General features: G+C 34.8%; 2 protein-coding genes across 2 annotated transcripts; both read right to left on the minus strand.

Annotated features, from left to right (window-relative positions):
* Positions 1–596: 596 nt before the first annotated feature.
* LOC122026865 (C2 and GRAM domain-containing protein At1g03370-like) lies at positions 597–7,680 on the minus strand. Its single transcript, XM_042585582.1, has 10 exons — positions 7,445–7,680; positions 6,958–7,322; positions 4,450–5,733; positions 4,195–4,377; positions 3,803–4,086; positions 3,607–3,723; positions 3,175–3,437; positions 2,759–2,915; positions 2,383–2,658; positions 597–1,474 (listed from the first exon to the last, which is right to left on the minus strand). Exons 1-10 carry the CDS (start codon positions 7,504–7,506, stop codon positions 1,271–1,273), a joined length of 3,195 nt encoding a protein of 1,064 aa, XP_042441516.1. The 5' UTR covers positions 7,507–7,680; the 3' UTR covers positions 597–1,270.
* Positions 7,681–10,303: 2,623 nt separating this feature from the next.
* Positions 10,304–13,880, minus strand: LOC122027917. Its single transcript, XM_042586930.1, has 6 exons — positions 13,443–13,880; positions 12,835–12,980; positions 11,704–11,872; positions 11,154–11,252; positions 10,923–11,005; positions 10,304–10,726 (listed from the first exon to the last, which is right to left on the minus strand). Exons 1-6 carry the CDS (start codon positions 13,845–13,847, stop codon positions 10,594–10,596), a joined length of 1,035 nt encoding a protein of 344 aa, XP_042442864.1. The 5' UTR covers positions 13,848–13,880; the 3' UTR covers positions 10,304–10,593.
* Between the last annotated feature and the right edge of the window lie 4,693 nt (positions 13,881–18,573).

Consider the following 18,573-nt stretch of genomic DNA (forward strand, 5'->3'; position numbering starts at 1 on the left):
GGAGAACATGTTTTTTGATCAAAAACATGTTCTTATGAATACAATTCACAAAGAATAAACTACTCTATCAGGCAAAGGCAGAAATGCATAGCGAGTTGTTCGAATGAATTGTTGCTTTTCCCTCAAGGTTTTTATGTTCCAGTGTTGAAGTTTAGTTGATCGTGAACAGTTTGACATGAAACATAAAATTACCGAATCCTGGTCGATCGAAGAACCTCATTTAGTTTCTCAATAGTTGCCAAGGCACTGGTTTGCCCCTTGGCCTTTCCTAAGAGCCTACTAAACATCCTCGGGGTCCCTGGAACCAAATGGAACTTCAGAATCTCCAACAAAAATCACAACACTAGAGCACGCGCTGCATCATTGAAGTCGATCCGGTCCAATGAATCCAAATCAAGGTAACCATAAACTAAAGTAACTGGAAATCAGTAACAAGAACCACTAACAATCTGTTTGGAGAAAAGATTCATAATGCCATATGTCTATATTCAACACCTTCAAGTAAGTTTTAGATCATCTAACATTAATTTTAACAATGTAATTCACCAACACTTGAATATACAACAACAACAACAAAGTATCATTTTCTCAAAATAGAATATGAATAGTAATTTCTTCAATTGGGAAAATCCCTTACAATCTTGTACAACATAACAATGACATTCATTCCATGCAATATGGTACAATCTTTGGGCCACAGCAATCTACCACCTTTATATACTTCAACTAAAACATGGCCACAGTTTGAAATTGTTCTATGGAAAAAAAAAAAATACTACATTGTAATGTGCAACTATACAGTTGCAATCTGCTCTCCTTTGCTTCCTTCAGCTATTTTTATCGAAGAATATTATGACAGTCAATTGGTTGCAGCTTCCATCTCCACTGCATCAGTGAATCAAACTATTAACTTTGTTTAATTCATGTGGGCATTATCATTAGCTGAATGGCAGCCTTAATCTCAAACAGAAATCCAAATTTCGGAAAGGCGAGATAGATATCATCTACGAGTAAAAGGAGGGAGCAGGATCATCCATGAGATCCAGACCCGGCTGTAAATGAAATCCTACTTGTTCTGTGAAGTCCCAAGAACACCTTTGAAGGGCACCATCCAAGTAGTTGTGTTCAGTGGTACTTTTCATCAAAGAGAACTAAAAATGACCTCAAATTCAGCAGCTGAATCAACACTGCTGTCTGGAGGCTGGAATAAGATGGAGTTCTAAAACTCTAGTCGCCACTACTTCGAGAATTATGAGCTTCTATGTCAGGCTCATATAATTTGGTCCCCGGTGAGTAGCTCTATTTCAAATTGACAGAACATATCCTTAAGGCGAAGGGAAGCATCGGATGTCAAGCTCTTAGTGATCTTCCTTTTCTGTTTGGTACCTTTGAGCAAACTAATTCCTAGAGTTACCTGGACATAACATGCTTTCGGTACAGAAGACACATCTTGGATCTGGTATTTTAGAAGAAGCTGCAAAAGAAGGAAACATGAACTTGAATGAACTGAGTAGCGCTTTTTTTTCCTATTTATGAGAGACTAGAATTTCCAACTAAATGAGCCAGTTCATGGAATTAAATTATACAGATTCTGATTACAGCAAGAATTGGCAAACCCTGTGTGTAGGACTAAATGGACAAAAAGAATTCATGAACAAGATTGAAGATTGATGCTCAGCTCAATAAAAACTTGTATATTTGTTCAATTATATAGATATATGAATGTATCATGAACAGAAAAAATTGATAATACACATGTATATTTAGAATATACTATTTGTATCAATTATATTGGTATTTCATAAATTTTACAGTTTTAAATTATTTATAGCATGTTAGAAAGTTCTATTTATTGGATCAATCAATTAACTAAATCTTAAAGAGAACCGTGTGGTTAGTTGAGCTCGGTAAATTATAAGCACGGCCATATGGCTAATTGAGTTCAGTAAATTTTAAGGAAAGTGATGTTGCTAGTTGAGTTTGATAAAAGCTTGAGTTCGGCTAGAGCTCAATAAGCTTTCTAACAAGTTTGAACAAGCTCATCAAGATAAATAATCAAGCTTGAACACCATCAAAGCATCAAGTTCAGTTCAGCTTTGGTTGATTTACAACCTTACCTCTACGACTGATAAGCCACTAGAACAGTCAAAAAGCAAAAAGGTTTGAGCATCAAATTTCAAAAGTACAGGGATTGTGTGATTATGCAGTAATCAGAAAGGGCCTTGATCCAAAAGATATCACAGAGCTTACGAAATATTGTTTAGTATCAAGGATGTCTACGAAACTTGGAAACAAGCGACTCTTTGATCAGCAAATGCAATATCAGATATTTTCTAAAGATGCAAACAGGATGAAAGTGGCAGAATCCATAAAGGCACATACACTTAGATAGGCACACAATTGATGCTCTTGGGGTTGAAGGGATATAGACTCTTCAATAACCCATCCGCTTCCATCAGACAAGGGATACTTTTTCTGAGTGCCGGTAACTTCACCAGTGAAACATGATAGATTCTTGTCAACTTTGTAACTAATTCGCCTCTGATACACGTCAGGTTTAACTGATTGCCATGGTGTAGTCAAGTAGTCAATGCAACCAACTTTTTGCATAATCTTAGGCTCCAACAGGCCTCCAAATAGATCCACCACGGAGCTTGCCTAAAAAAACATTGAGCATCACAATTTTTACTGATACTTTTCTTATAAAATTCATGAATTACTTTAACATTGTTCAATCTGAGTTGGGAAAATGACTCACAGCCAGTGGAAGGCCATCGGAGAATACCTCGATCATCTTCACATCCTCTGATCCCAGGAATGAACCAGTTTCTTCTTTTGCTTCAGATTCATTTTGGGCAAGTTGCATCTTCTGTTCGGGACTCAAAGATCTTGCTTTCCACAATGCCATGATAGTCCTGTTTGCCATGATTCAAAGTGCAAGATAAGAAATTATGTTGAAAAAATAACTAACAGCAAAATTGCAGCTGCTTGATTTTACATCAAGAAATTTCCACCAAAAAAGTGGTATTTCTCAAATCAAGTGGATATCAATTGCAATAACGTCGAAGCTAAGACCAAGCTGATATTCTATAATTCAATTAACTGTTATAGGTTGCATTAGCAGTGTCATCCAAGTTATGTTGAAATAAAGTATCATCCAACTATAAGTTTTACCTGCTGGCTACATTGAATGAGACAAATGATTGAAAATGGAATTTTAGTCTCCCATCATGGTCAATTTCTTTTGCTCCATGCTTGGCATCCATGCCTCTGCCTTCGCTTAGAATAATAATCAAAGAAGGGATACCTACATTAGCCAGAGATGGTGGAGCAACTTGGATGTCGTCAATGTCATCCCAGAGAATAAAAAACTTGGTTTTGTGTCCAAATATGTTTGCAGAAAACCCAACAACTCTTGCAGAAAGAAAGAGACGACCCTGCAGAACTGTGAGTTTAGCTACTCAAGCAGGTTAATTAACATGTAAAACAGAATCAAAATGGAAATACAGATTGAGAATAATGCACTTGTACAGAAATGTATTGAGATAGAATATCCTCTTACAATTTATTTCCAAATTTGTTGCCCCTAAAGTAAGCATTAAGTACCTGTAAAAGCATTTTCCGCTTCAAATGACAAGAAAAATCATTAATGAGAAATTCTTCTTGGGGAAGACCAAAAAGCTTCTGGAATGAAGAATTTGTTTGAGGAGACCGCAGATTTATCTACAAATATAATCATCTAAAACTTAAGCTAGAAGAAATGAAAAATAAAAAAGTATCATGAAATTGAATGGTGGTTTACCTTCTTCCCAACCTCCTTCTCCATTTTAGTTAGGTACTGTCTAACAACTTCATTGCTTGTTGAATTGTTCAAGAAAATCCTCAAATGCAACTTAGACTGACATGCCTGAGCAAGATTTCCTTGAAGAGGGATCCAGATATCAGCTAGTTTTGACAAGTTAGATTTCACAAAGTTGACTTCAGCATGGCCCAGGGAGATAGCATCTTCTGAAGGCCCATCAAAATCATAAACTACAACCTCCATTCTCGATGGAGGATCATCCATGGGATCAAATTCAAATACCTCTGCAATTTCAACCAAATAAGAAAATAAGTAGTAATGCACTATGTCAAGTTTAAGAAACAAAGAAAAGCCTGGAGTGCGCAAAAGGAAGTGGCACTTCATGCGATTACCATTCCATACAGGATTTGTTGTTTGAAACTTGATAGAGCTTGTCTTCGTCTTTCCATTGCATTTAAAAACGACATAGGAATCAGATGATCCAAATGAATATGCAGCTGCGATGTTGCTTGCTTCAATCAATGCAACAGTCAGCAACCAACCATCTCCTTGTGATTTAACGCTACAATCATTCCCTGTGGACATAAAAACAGTTTAATCAAGGGAAAAAGTTGAATACAATGTATGTGGTGGGATGAAGGTCTCACTGTTATGTTCTCTGGCACGCAAGAAGCGTCCAATTACTTTTAGAACATATTGCCCTTGAATTATTAAAACTGCTGACACTAGAAATTCTGTAAGAGAATCAGGCAAATCAAGGCCAACAAGCTCAAGCCCATGAACCATACTCGGGTTGGCTATTAGGATGTGAGCACACACATAAATGCATATAAAAAGAGAGAGGAGAACAGCAAAATTCTGCAGGAAGTGAACTGCCAAACACAATCCCGTTTCTTTCTTTGTCTCGGGCACTGTCAAGTTTTCCTCTATTTTAGAAGAAGAGTCTTCCAGGGAAAGTGGTTTAACATGTTTGGAAAGAATATCAACAAACTGGGCAAAACTCTCTATCAGACCTTGCTTTGCTCCGCTTTCAATCATGCCTTTCATCATAGTACTTTGAAGAAAGTTTATACGCCACGATATCAGCAAATTTGATGACTGGTTTGGAGATGGCAACTGAGGTCCTGGCATTATACAATAAAGGATCTCTGTCTTGAAATAGCTACCAAAAGGAACGTCGGGAATGCTTACACTTGCCAGAATAGCAAACTGTTTTCCATCTGCTTTCAAATATGCCTGCTCTTCCGTAGCTCTTACAGACTTAATCAGTTTACTTGCAGCTTTTGTATAAGTTATCACTCTCCTCAAACTACTTTCATCATTGATAAGCCTCCAGGATTCCTTTTTCAGATCTGTAGTTCCCTGAACTTCTGCAACAGAATCCCCAAAATTTGAATCCGGTGAAAATAAGAGGTTGTTCAAATCAACTGGTGCAATATCATAAGACTGATCTAGCAATACCCCACCAGGTAGTTTTCCGGGCATACCAGTCCCATTATCCTTTGTAGCTACAGTTTCCAACAGAGAACTGAAATTATTTTCACATGGCTCATTAGAAGATGGGTCAGCACATATCTCTGTTTCTGCAGGTGCACTTTGGGATTGTTCCGGGGAACCGAGATCTTTTCTATCAGCTAACACCAAGGAATCTGTATTTCTCCCGAGAAAAAATTGAGACAATACTTCAACAAAAGAGCCTGCACTCAACTTATCTTCCTTGGTAATTGTAGTATTGTCAAGTCTCAAAGGTGGAGAAGAAGGAGAAGAAGGCTCTACTTTTTCACTAGAAGTGTAGAAAGGAGCCTCCTTAATTAGTTCAAATGACTCCGAACTTGATGCAACGTTAGCAGAGGAAGATACCTGTTCGGTAATAGAAGATTCATCCAAGATATTGTTCCTAGGGGACAAAGATATAGCAAGACAAATTTCCCCTACACATAGTAGAAACTAAATGGTTAGTCTCACTAATAAATAAAATAAATAGCCATTAATGAGTAAACTATAATGTAAAACTCTCAAGCTATAAAGACATTAATGCTCTTGGTGAGGAAATTTTTTTGTGTTTGATTATGCATTTTAAAACAAGCTAAAGATTTCTTTCTAGTGTTTGTTCATTAATAAAAATGTGAAGATATATAGGCCAAGCACACCTAATGTGCTAAACTTAGGTTCATCCAATTTTAATACAATATGCATAGATTAGATAGTTTCACTATACAATAGTTTAAAGATGCATATTATATATAAAAAAAAAGGGCAGCCCAGTGTACGAATCGCCCGCCATGCGGGGTCCCGGGAAGGATCCATTGTACACAACCTTCTTTTTGCAAAATGTTGTTTCTAGAATTCGAACCCGTGACCTTTTGGTCACATGGCAATAACTTTATCGTTGCGCCAAGGCTCCCCTTCAAAGATGCATATTATATATTAACACTTATTATTTCATCTGTCCTTATCTATTTAATTTTTAATTATCTAATTATTATTATATTATTTCATCTTTAGTTTTGGGCCAAGGCCAAGCCTATCCTTAAGATGGATCAACCGTGTTATTATAACCATGATCATCTGTGATATATATATTTTTCTATTATATCAATAATTTTAATTCGTGTAATTGAATATATTATTTATTGGTATACTCTTAATATACTTACTATTATATTTTACCTAACTATTACTTTGATTTACTTGTTTTTGAAGTTGCAAGTAACCCAAGTTGAATCAAAAAGTTGAAAGTATGAGGGGCAAAGGAAGATAAAGAAAACTCTATTTGATGCAATTAAAATAGATTTTATGAGATATGAATATTAATAGTGATATATCCTTGTATGGAGTTACATAGAAAGATAAGATACAATATAGCCAACAGCAACACAGCTTGGTGATGATATCATAAAACCTTAGACATTAAATGGTTGGACCAAGTAGAGTAAAAAATCAAATGACCAAATTAGTAGGTTTTAAATTTGAAATTTCTGACAAGGAATGGTGTATCTATCAAACACCAAAGAATGAAACAAGATCATAGTTGCCGAAACAAGGCAAGCACTCTTTGTATATTCCTGGTTCTCTAGATTTTACCCAAACCACAAAGAAAGAATCTGAACTGAGACTATAAATAAGAGAAACAAGAAGATAAATTGAATTCATACCTGTTTTTTTGGTCTTTGATTTCTTGTTCTTGGATTGAAGCTGGTACCAATGTGTCTGCAATGATAGATTTTCACCATCCAAAACTTTCAACAATGACACCTTCACCTTCCCCAGGACATCATTGTTAAAGTACTTATCCTCATTGAAGACGGTTATGATAAGCTCTTCGCTGAGTTCTCCAACCATGAAGTCGAATTTTTCATCCCAAACAGGGTTCAAGTTCTTCTTCACTATCTTTGTTTTTGACCTATGGTTGCCAAGCTGCAATCTCACGTAAGGATCACATGTGCCACTCAGATTCACCACAGGAAGGTTACGGGCTTCAATGACATGAACCCAAAGCTTCATTTCCAACAAACTGTATCTAAACTTTAAGGAAAAGAAAAACAACAAGCAGATTAGAGATACACACACACACACAAGAGAGAGAATGAAACTGCTATCGATTAATCAAAATCGATAAGCATAGCATCAAAATTAACTTACATATTTCCTTTGGGCAATTTATCCAAGATTCTGTGCTCCGAGCATGGAAATGAATCTAGCATTTAGATAATGAGCAGCTTCAGAGATATTTCTCATGTGGGTACTACAAAGGAATGGAAAGAAAAATCTGGTCGGATTTGCGTTCCATTTTCCCCCCCTCAAAGAAAGAGGAAAAATTGCAATCAAACAATTCGGACTCACAGATCTTCTTCAATCCTTAGGGCAACAAAAAAAAAGGGTGAAAAATAAGATTTTGGAGCATAGAATGGAAATTAACTATTTGACGATCAAAATGTTCAAAAGCTTTGAGCCTAACTTGCCTCGCCTGGTCCGATGCAACCGGAAGAAACTTTACTACTTTAGGAGCGGACTGCGGAGAAAATGCGAAGTCACACAGAAGGTGAACTATTCCTGAGAACTGAGGGGAGGAAAAATGCCATCGGGAATCGCGTAGCGTCGCTCCTCGCAAACCCCGAAGAGTTCGGAATCATGGAAATCTATCAAAATAACCGTCCTACGTCGAACTCCCACGTGGAAGCCGCGGCGACCGATGCAGAGACCGAAATGGGGATATCTGAAACAGGAATCAGAGGGGAGGAAGAACGAACCCTAATCCGACACATCGCGGGCGTGAATCGAAAACCGCCAAGGATTTGCTCGACGGGATTTTGAATTTGATCGGAGTAGGAACCGAATCATGCGGCGACCGAGATACGCCACGTCAGCCGGCGGGTATTTTAAGGGTAATAATATAAAAACTGCCCAATCTTTTTTGTCAAATGCTTCGTTAATAATATAAAATATTCCTCGTTAAAACGGTTAAATCTTGCTTAATTTTATAAAGGGACCTGCGTTTCCCCCTTCCATATTTTTCCTTTCCCGGGTCCCATCTTAAAATTTACTCTTACACTCCTTTATGAATTTTATTTTTTTTATCAGTTAGCGTTAAAAAAACGAAAGATTATTTTTTTATCAGTTTTATTTTTTTTAATATTTTTTTGTTATATATTTATATTTTTTAATAGTAGATTATATATATATATATATATATATATATATAATTAATAAAAATAATATAAAATTTAAAATTAAATCAAAATAAAAACAAAATTGATTAAATTAAAATAAAATTTTCTATATAATACATTAAAATTACATTGACCATTTATAATGAAATTATATTAATTAAAATATTTTAGTATTAAAATATTAAAGTAGAGTCATTAGGATAAAGTACTTGACTTTTAAAAATCCGAATTGTTAAAATCCGAGTTGTTTGGATTTTTGAGTGTCACCCTTAAGATTCGTCAGACCCATGACTTCCCTATGAAAAAAAATAATTTAATTTAATATTATACTTATCTTAATAAAAAAAATTAAAGAAAGTATATTTTTTAATATTGTTGGCCTAAAATATTTATAGAAGCTTCTTTAATCATAGTGTTGTCAATTCTAAGATGTGGGACTAAAGAGAACTATATTTTTTTATATAAAACAACCAGAGAAAATTAATGATGAGAAAAATTCATAATAATATGTCGTACCTGAGTCTCGAACTCTAGATCATTGATTGTTTCGCTTGTGGAATTACTAATAAATCTTGGAATTATTTTTAGTATGAATAGAAAAAATGATATTAACGTAAATTAATTTTAGGTTTCATCAAAGTTAGTTAGTAAAGGGGAGAGATTTTTAATAAAATAGTAAGATAAAAAAATTGATGAAAAAAATCATAAATAAAATTGTTTTTAAAAAAATAAATTAACAAAAAAAAAGGTATAAAATCATTTGAAATGAGGGGTACTGGTAATGAGAGAAACAATTAGAGTCGGATCCTCTGTCCTCAATTTTTTCTATCTTCGTGTCCTACTCGTCGCCTCCAGCCCATCGCCTCAATCATAAGTATATCCTAGGGGAAGGTGAATCCAAGGAGGTCGCCACCGATGCGGCCGAATCTGAACAGGGACTTAGATCGACAGCGGAGGAAAATCTGTTCAGATCCGGTCAGATTTCGACGCCGATCGCATTGATGGTGACCTCATGCATTCACCTTCCCCCTAGGATATAGTTTTGATCAGGACGACGGTCGAAGACTGCTGGCTGTGGGCTAGGGTGACGAGTGGGACACGAGGATAGAGAATTCGATCTTTGATAATTTTTTATTTTTTTAAATAGTAGATTTTAAGGATTATTATTTGTAAAAATTTTAAAGTATAAAAATATAGATCAAAATAAAATTTATAAAAGATAAAAAAAATATGAAAAAAATTGATTAAAAAAATAAAAGTAAAGAAAATAGTAAATAAAATTAAAAAACAAAAGAAGTTAAGGAGTTTAAATTAAAAAAACTTAGGGGGTATTTGATTTGTCCCATTTTCATTTTCATTTTCATTTTCATTTTCTGAAAAACGCGTGTTTTTCATTTTTCAGAAAATGACTTTTTTGCGTTTTTCGTTTTCTTAGAAAACACTCTCATATTTTCTTAAAAATGAACGTGAAAAACGTAAACCAAACGCGTTTTCCATTTTCTCATAAAATGAAAACAGAAAATAACGTGGAAAACACAAACTTATTATTTTAAAGAAGAGGGGTAAAAATGTCATTTGGTAGGAAAAGCAATTTACTTTTATAAATTATCATCTAAATTATTCAATTTTGAAAAAAAAAAAAACTAAAATCAATAAAACCTTTTAAAAAGATTGTTAAAATTTTAAAGCATTTTTTGTAATTATACCCTTATTGTTTAGTTATTAATACTTTAGTACTTTTTAAAAGTTAATGTGAACCATTAAAAAAAAAGAAAGACTTTAAAGTAGGTAAAAAGGTAATAAATCCCATATATAATTCACCCATTCATTATGTTACAAAAATAATAATGAAACTTTTTTTTTAATAATAAAGATGTTCAAGTTTCGCCCTATTAATTCTAAGACAGACAACCTTCTCTCTAATTTGCCTACTCGATAAATCCAGAGTACAACTTACATTCACTGGATGGATGCATTTGAAATTTGTGTTCAAACAGTTTACCAGAACATTTTAAAACTTCATTGATCTCACTTTTGCTAAAATTGTCTCACTTGGACGCTGATTCGCAACATCAAAATTCGACGAGAGAGAGAGGGAGAGACTGCAACACTAGATTGCAGTTAGTCACTCTTTGTGCTGGTGGAAGAGGTAAACATGGGGAGTGCTGCGAGAGGAGGGCGCAATAGAACATACAATGCCGGTCCGACTAATGGAATCAGCGCAATTGGCAAAAGCCAGGAGCCTTTGTTCATCCTGCAACCAAGAGAGTGTTTGATCAGTCAAACGAAACTTCCTCCTTTCGTGTAACATTCATTTTATAAATTTATCCATACGACAATAAAACACTTTTCAAAATAGAAACTATTCCTCCTTTCGTGTAACATAGTAGCATTCATTTTATAAATCTATTGACATGAATGTGAAACACTTTGGAGGATCGAGAGCTCACCATCCCCTAGCAGTCATGTCATTATACACCCAAAATGGCGCGAAGGCGGTGCATAATAAGAAGTCGATGACCGTGACATGAATCTGCAACAAAGATTTTGAATAAATGCATATAATTATATCATTAGGTGAATTGTTTTTCAAAAAAGTCATAAGAAACTTCAGCTATGAATGATTCATTTTGAGGAAAAGAAGGATGGTAGTAGTTCATTGAGTTTGTGCTGAGACTTACAAGCTTGCTTTCTCTGCAGTATTGGTAGAACTCCATCCACACTGCTCCATCAGCTAAACCGGCATATACAATCAGACCCAAACCTGCAATAATTGTAATCTGATGTGCCAGTATTAGTATTCAAGTTTTACATGGTAACTGCTAAAGGCATGAATTTCTCACCGATAAAGTGTTTCATAGAGTAAAATATATTATGGGGGTGCATTCGGAGGCCTCTGTAAAATACTAAAAGGCTTGTAGAAAAATGAGATTTTTCTCAGAGTTATTTTGGTATTAGAAGCTAAGAGTTGGATCTTATCCATCAATGTTGATTTACATTGGATCAAATTATTATTATTATTATTATTTGTCTTTTCTAAGTTGATGTTATTCTGAGATTTCATCATTTGGATTGTAATGGAAGTTATGATGCATTTTAGTGAATTTAGATCTTAAATGTGTTGATAAAAGGAGTGAGAAAAATCATGAAAGATAATGGATTTGAGTTATTTAAAATATAAAAAAATTGAGAAATTGAACTATGTATGAAGTTGAGCTATTAGTTCCTTACCATGGCAGTGACCTTTGAGTCTAGAAAGTTTAGAGGCCAATTAGTGAGCTCCTCTTCTTCAACAGCTGGTGGCGGAGGCTTCCAAAGAACGAAATAAGGAATCAGAGCATAAGCACCGACAAAGAATGAAGCAACTAGGAACGGCCAGACAGGAACTTTGCTTCTTGAACTGAATGATAAGATGAACAATGTCAAATGAGAAAAATAGCATACGAATGTGAGCTTGTTTTAATTTTGGATGGTTGTCTTTTTAAAGCTTATTCATTAAGAGGCTTACCAAACTCAATCTTTATTGAAGTTGAGGTTTTATTGAGCTCGATTGGATATAATATTATCCTTTATAATTTAGTTTGAACTTTATACAATAAATGTAAATAATATTATTTACTCATATTTAAGTATTGTTTTATAACAATCTAACACTTTGATCCATAAAGCATTACAGGTTTATTGCGCTCTTATAAAGTTTCCTTTTTACTCTAGAAGCTTAATTACATCTTTAATAGCGTCTCCTAATCCTCATATTATTGAATAATAGATCCAAAATATCTATATCTTTTACTTGCAAATCTTTTATCCATTCATCTTAACTATTCCATCAATTATTCTTTTGTTGCTGAAACTATCTTTCATATATTCAGTGTATATTCTACTTATCATAAAGCATCTAAAGATTTCCTTGACCACTCAAACTTTGAAGCTCACCAAATTACACTCTCATCAATTAACACTGTATCGCCATCAAATATCTTGAAGTTTATCTTAAATTCGATTGATCAGCTCAAAGTAAATTTAGCTACCTTATCAATAAGGTGAGAATGATCGTTAAGTCTATAACAGTTGTAAACCAAAGAAAAATATACTTTCTTCTAAAGATTTCTGCTTCTATGTCTCCACTATTGAACCTCACTTTGTCAGATGCAGTATGTGGATATTTTATCATATATATTGCAGTAATCCATACAATTCGACAATATATCATGGCAATTGATCAACACAAATACGAAGCAAAACATTTTAAACAACCTTAATAGTTTAATACATGGTCACGAAATACTACAACTACAACAACCAACAGAGAAAGGTAAGAGTTATGAAATTGCAAAGCAGGGATTTGAGCTCAGATGTCACCTTCTTCCAGTAGGAAGCAACAACATGCTATACACAAGGGGCCACAGACCCATCATCCACCACACGGCCACGAGAACACGGTTCATCACAAAACCATCATCTCCTTTTAGAAAAAATAGCTTTTGCAAGAAATACATATCCCTGTACTGAAATTTTAAGAAGAGATCTCTCTGAGAAAAATGGAGGGTACATAAAGTCATTTGTTGTTGTTAAAGCATGCCATTTGTATCCTTAAGACCTGGATACTTCAGTTGATTTGGTCAGAAATTCAACAAACAAAGCGATAAATTTCATTGCATTGCATTGCATGTGTTTTTGTTATTGTTGCTCTTAAAGTGATAAATTGACACACAAGTTCATGTCGAAATATTTTATCATTGTAAAAATATATTCAGTCTATTCCATGTCTGTTCTATTCTATTTCTATTCCGTGAACCAAACTAATGAACACTTATTCCTATCCTATTCCATTCCTATATTTAATTTCATGAAGCAAACACACAGTTAGGGATTCGAGCAGACAGACAGTAGATTTTGAAGCTCAGATTCAACAATACAAGTCACAAATGCAATTCCGCAACCATAATCGAAGAGCACAGAAAACCCACCGGCGTTTGGTTGGGCGCGAGCTGGAAGACATAGTACATGAGCCCTGCCCATAGCCCAAAGAGCAGAACGGAGGTAATCCAATCACTGGCACTCGCACCGCCATCCGCAGTCCTCTCCACCAAATTCTTCTCCTTCTCCTCGACACTCGCTTCGAAATCCTCCCTTTCGATGGAATCTCGGCATGTGTGGAGGAGACGCCTCTTCTCCAGCGGCAAAGTCGTAGGCTTCATCCCAAAAACCAATCTTGGCGTAGAATTTTCCAGGAGGAATAGGGATTGAGCACCCAGAGGTGGGATATGGGGGAGAAGGGATCTGGGATTAGGGTTTTGGCGCTTGGAGAGGGAGGGAGAGGACGAAGGGTAGTGGCACAGAGTTGGATAGGATTTGGCCGGGAGCATTCCCATGAATGCAGAAGATGATGAAGCAACAAAGCTTCTCTTTTGGCTTTATATCCTGAGTTAGCACGTGATAAGCACGTGGGAATGTAGAATTCAACGTTCTTTTGTTAAACTCTATGCTATTATGTTGTCGTATTACTTTTTTTATATATACAATAAATTTGTTATATAACTAAAAGCTCTTTTGTTAAACTCTATGTTAATATTTTGTCACAATGTTACTATTTTGTCGTATTATTTTATAAAGTTATAATTAATTATTTTTTGTTTTTCATATTATACAAACTTTATAGTGGATCAATTTTAAAAATATTATTTATTGTTTATAACCTAAGGTTTTAGGTATGTTACTATTTTACTATATTAAATTAATTAATTTTTAATGAGAAAGAGTTTGTCATAATAATTTATTGGTAATTTATCCGACGTACCTAAAGTTTTAAATTTACTAAAAGACGTATGTTACTTTACTATTTATCAAAGGATGCATCTTTTTAAGTGTAATTTTCATTTTACCCTCTTGACAATCTGACTTTTTCTATCATTTTTCTTTTCTCAACTATTTTCTCTCTCTTCTCTTTTTTACAAGTATGCAGAACATATAAATAACATTACATAGATTTAATCAATTTTTTAATAATATTTTAATACATTTGAAGAAGTCAAAATAAACAATGGATAATATATTTGAACTCCTTACAATCTCAGAAATCCACTGGAACTGAAATGAGTGTAATCGGAGCTCTCTAGGCCCATTAGTGGATTTCCGTCAAAACCCACTAATTGATCTAGAGAGCTCCGATTGTACCCATTTTAGTTACTATATATTTCTGAGGTTTCAAAGAGTTCAAATATGATATCCATTATTAATTTTAGCTTTTCATAGATGTTAATATGTAAAATGGAAGAATCGTCAAAAAGACCCACATTGGGCCTGATATGGAATCATATCAAGCTCAATGAGGGTCTGATATGAAATCATATCAGGCCCGACATGGCCTTGATATGTAATGATATCAGGTCCAACGTGGGCCTGATAAGATTTCATATCAGGCTCAATGTGGGTCATTTTGACGATTCTTCCATTTTACATATTAACATTTATAAAAACCCAAAATAAATAATGGATAACATATTTGAACTCCTTGTAATCTCATAAATCCACTGGAACTGAAATGAATGTAATCAGAACTTTCTAAGTCCATAAGTGGGTTTTGGTCAAAACCCACCGATGGACCTAAAGAGCTTCGATTGCACTCATTTCAATTCCTATGGATTTCTGAAGTTTCAAAGAGTTCAAAAATGGTATCCATTATTTATTTCGTCTTTTCATAGACGTTAATATGTAAAATGGAAGAATCGTCAAAAAGACACACACTGGGCCTGATATAAAATCATATCAGGCACGCGTTAGGCCTGATATGATTCTATATCATGCCCAATGTGGGCCTTTTTAACGATTCTTCCATTTTACATATTAACATCTATAAAAAGCTAAAATAAATAATGGATACCATATTTGAACTCCTTAAAACCTCAGAAATCCATAGAAACTTAAATGGGTGCAATCGGAGCTCTCTAGGTCCATCAGTGGGTTTTGACTAAAATCTACTGATGGATCTAAAGAGCTCCGATTACACTCATTTCAGTTCTAGTGTATTTTTGAGATTACAAGGAGTTCAAATATGTTATCAATTATTTATTTTGGTTTCTTCAAATGTATTAAAATATTATTAAAAATTGACTAAATCTAAGTAATGTTATTCATATGTTCTGCATGCCTGTAAAAAAGAGAAGAGAGAGAAAAATAATAGAGAAAAGAAAAATGGTAGAAAAAGTCAGATTGCCAGGAGGGTAAAATGGGAATTGCACTTGAAAAGGTGCGCCCTTTGATAAATAGTAAAGTAACATATGTCTTTTAATAAATTTAAAACTTTAGGTGCGATGTTTGGTAAATTGCCGATAATTTATTGTTGAAATTTTCTAAGTGTTATTTTTAAGTTATATTACTGATACTGTCCGAAAGTGTGAAGTTGGAAAGATAAGGAGGTGGCGGTTTTGCTGACTGGACGAAGACCTCACTCCTCTCTGCAAAATAAAATCAAACCAGAGAATTGGTCCCTAGCGTTGGCCCTCCGACGCTCAAGTTAGAAACAAAAGAAGAGAAAGTGAAAGCACTAGGGACCGAAATCAATATTGCATTTTTTTCATACCTATCATACTCTTTTATATCTATTTTGGTGACACTTCATATGCCCCTTTTAATGATATTAATTGCAGACAAAAGACATCTTTATCTTAGTCTTTCCGTATTCAATGATAGATGGAGTGTTCTCTTTTGTTTTCTCTTCCCCTTATTAAGGATCCGTCTTTTCCTCTTTTATTATATCGGTCCATTACACTATTAATGGTATACCCCGAGTTGGATGAGTGGCTCACACGACCCGCTCTCCTGTCGATCTGGTTGACCAAACGTTGTTTCATCCAGACGGCCAACCGGACAGTGGTTCCTCTGATCGTGCTATATAGCCCCTCTCGCTCGGGCGACGCGTCTGAGCCCCTGAGCCTTGACGTTGATCGTTTTGACTTTGACCTCCACCGTGGCCGTTGACTCGTGCTAGGTGGGTTCCTCCTTATCACCGCATCACAAGTCTCCCCTTCAAGTCTAGTCGAAAGAGGTTGCAAGTCCGGCTGACTGGACAAGAAGATGTGTCTTTGGCGACTTTAAGGTCCGTTCAGCTCATATGTTTCAGTGGCCGATCAGACTGTGCTTGGTCTTTAATCACTGATCGGCCTATAAGCCGATGCCACTTAGCTTCATTTTACCGTTGCCAGGTTCAACCCTGTGACCCGTGTTAGGATGTATACTAAAAGCCTAGCTTTTGGTATAAACATTTATCTAGAAATAAGAATCACATTGGTCAAATGTCTACATTTATGATAAATGTAGTTGTTCAATTAATTTATATTGTAGATAACATGGTGTGTGGAGTCACACATAGAGGATCATGTTATCAGTACCTTATAAATTATAAACAGTAGCTCACGACCAAGATGGAAAGGAACAAACCATTGAAAGGTCGTAGTGTAATTAGGTAATAGTTTATCTTAACTATATAATTACACTAGTACACTTAGAGTGTATTGAGTAGGACCATTAGAGGTCGTTTCTTTTTATACTGACTTTATAAAGGAGCAAAAACCTCAGTTATTATGGAAGTGTGTACTCTTAATCCTAATATAATAACAAACACATATATTTGATATTTATTTTTTTTAATTTATCAATGGGTGAGATTTAGTTCGATAAATCAATAAGCCCGATAAGTTGGGAAATGATATTACTTATAGTGTGTGTTGTTGATTATAGAAGGAAACTGTGTCCTAGTAATCTAGGTTGAGAATGACCCCAAGAGGAGCTCATAAGGATTGTCATGTTAAACCCTGCAGGTGGACTTAGTCCGACATAACGATAAGGTTGAGTGGTACTACTCTTGGACTAAGATATTAATTAAGTGAGTTGTCAGTAACTCATTTAATTAGTGGTCATTTGACATCTTAAACACAGGGAGACTAACACACTCATAATAGGAAGGAGCCCAAAATGTAATTTGGGATTGGTGCGGTAGTTCAATAATAATTCTTTAATGGAATGAATTATTATTGATGAAATTAAGTTGTGTGTTCGGGGCGAACACGGGAAGCTTAATTTCATCGGGAGACCAAAACCAATTCCTTCTCTCGGTCCCTATCGTAGCCTCTTGTATATAGAGATTTATACCCACCACATACTCACTTCTTACCCAACCTATAGGGGTCGGCCAAGCCAAGCTTGAAGCTCAAGCTTAGGGCCGACCAAGCCTAAAGGTTGAGCCTTAAGGTGGTCGGCCAATTGCTTGGAGCCCAAGCTTAGGTCGCCGGCCACATCATATTAAAAAGAGATTTTTATTAAAATTATTTCTTATGTGGATATCATGGTTTTAAAAGAGAGTTTGAAATTTAAATCTTTCCTTTTATAGCTTTCTACAAAAGATTAAGAAAAGATTTGAAATCTTTCCTTATTTGTAGATTGAAAGGTGGATTTTAATTTTAAGAAAACTTTCCTTTTTTAACCATGTTCATGATTTAAAAGAGAGTTTAAAAATTAAATATCTCTTTTATAAGTTTCTACAAGAGATTAAGAAAAGATTTGATATCTTTCCTTATTTGAATATTGAAAGGAGATTTTAATTTTTTAAAAGATAACTTTCCTTTTGAAAATTATCCATATGTTTAAAAGAATGATTTTAATTTATAAAATTTCCTTTTTATAATCCACCATGAAGGGAAAAATTATTAGAGAAATTTTTTATAAAATTTCCGGAAGCAAATAAGGAAGTTTTAATTTGTGTTTAAAATTTTATTTGCTTGGAGATTTGGTTGTGGCCGGCCATTATAATAATGAGAAGAAAATTGTTTTTTAATTAAAATAAACTTTCCTTTTCATGGCAAAAGAATTAAGGAAGTTTTTATTTAAATTTCCTTATTTGCCAAGGCCAAGGATTATAAAAGAGAGGGTAGAAGTGCCTTCATGGGTGCGAACTCTATTATTTTCTTCCTCTCTTTTTCTCCTTGGTATGGCCGGCCCTAGAGGTTCTCCTTCTCCTCTTCTCTTCTTCTTTAGTGGCCGGTTTTATCCCCTCTTGGAGCTCTTGATGGTGGCCGGTTCTAGCTAGGAAAAGAAGGAGAGAAA

This window comes from Zingiber officinale, chromosome 10A, assembly GCF_018446385.1.
Source record: "Zingiber officinale cultivar Zhangliang chromosome 10A, Zo_v1.1, whole genome shotgun sequence".
Taxonomy (NCBI): domain Eukaryota; kingdom Viridiplantae; phylum Streptophyta; class Magnoliopsida; order Zingiberales; family Zingiberaceae; genus Zingiber; species Zingiber officinale.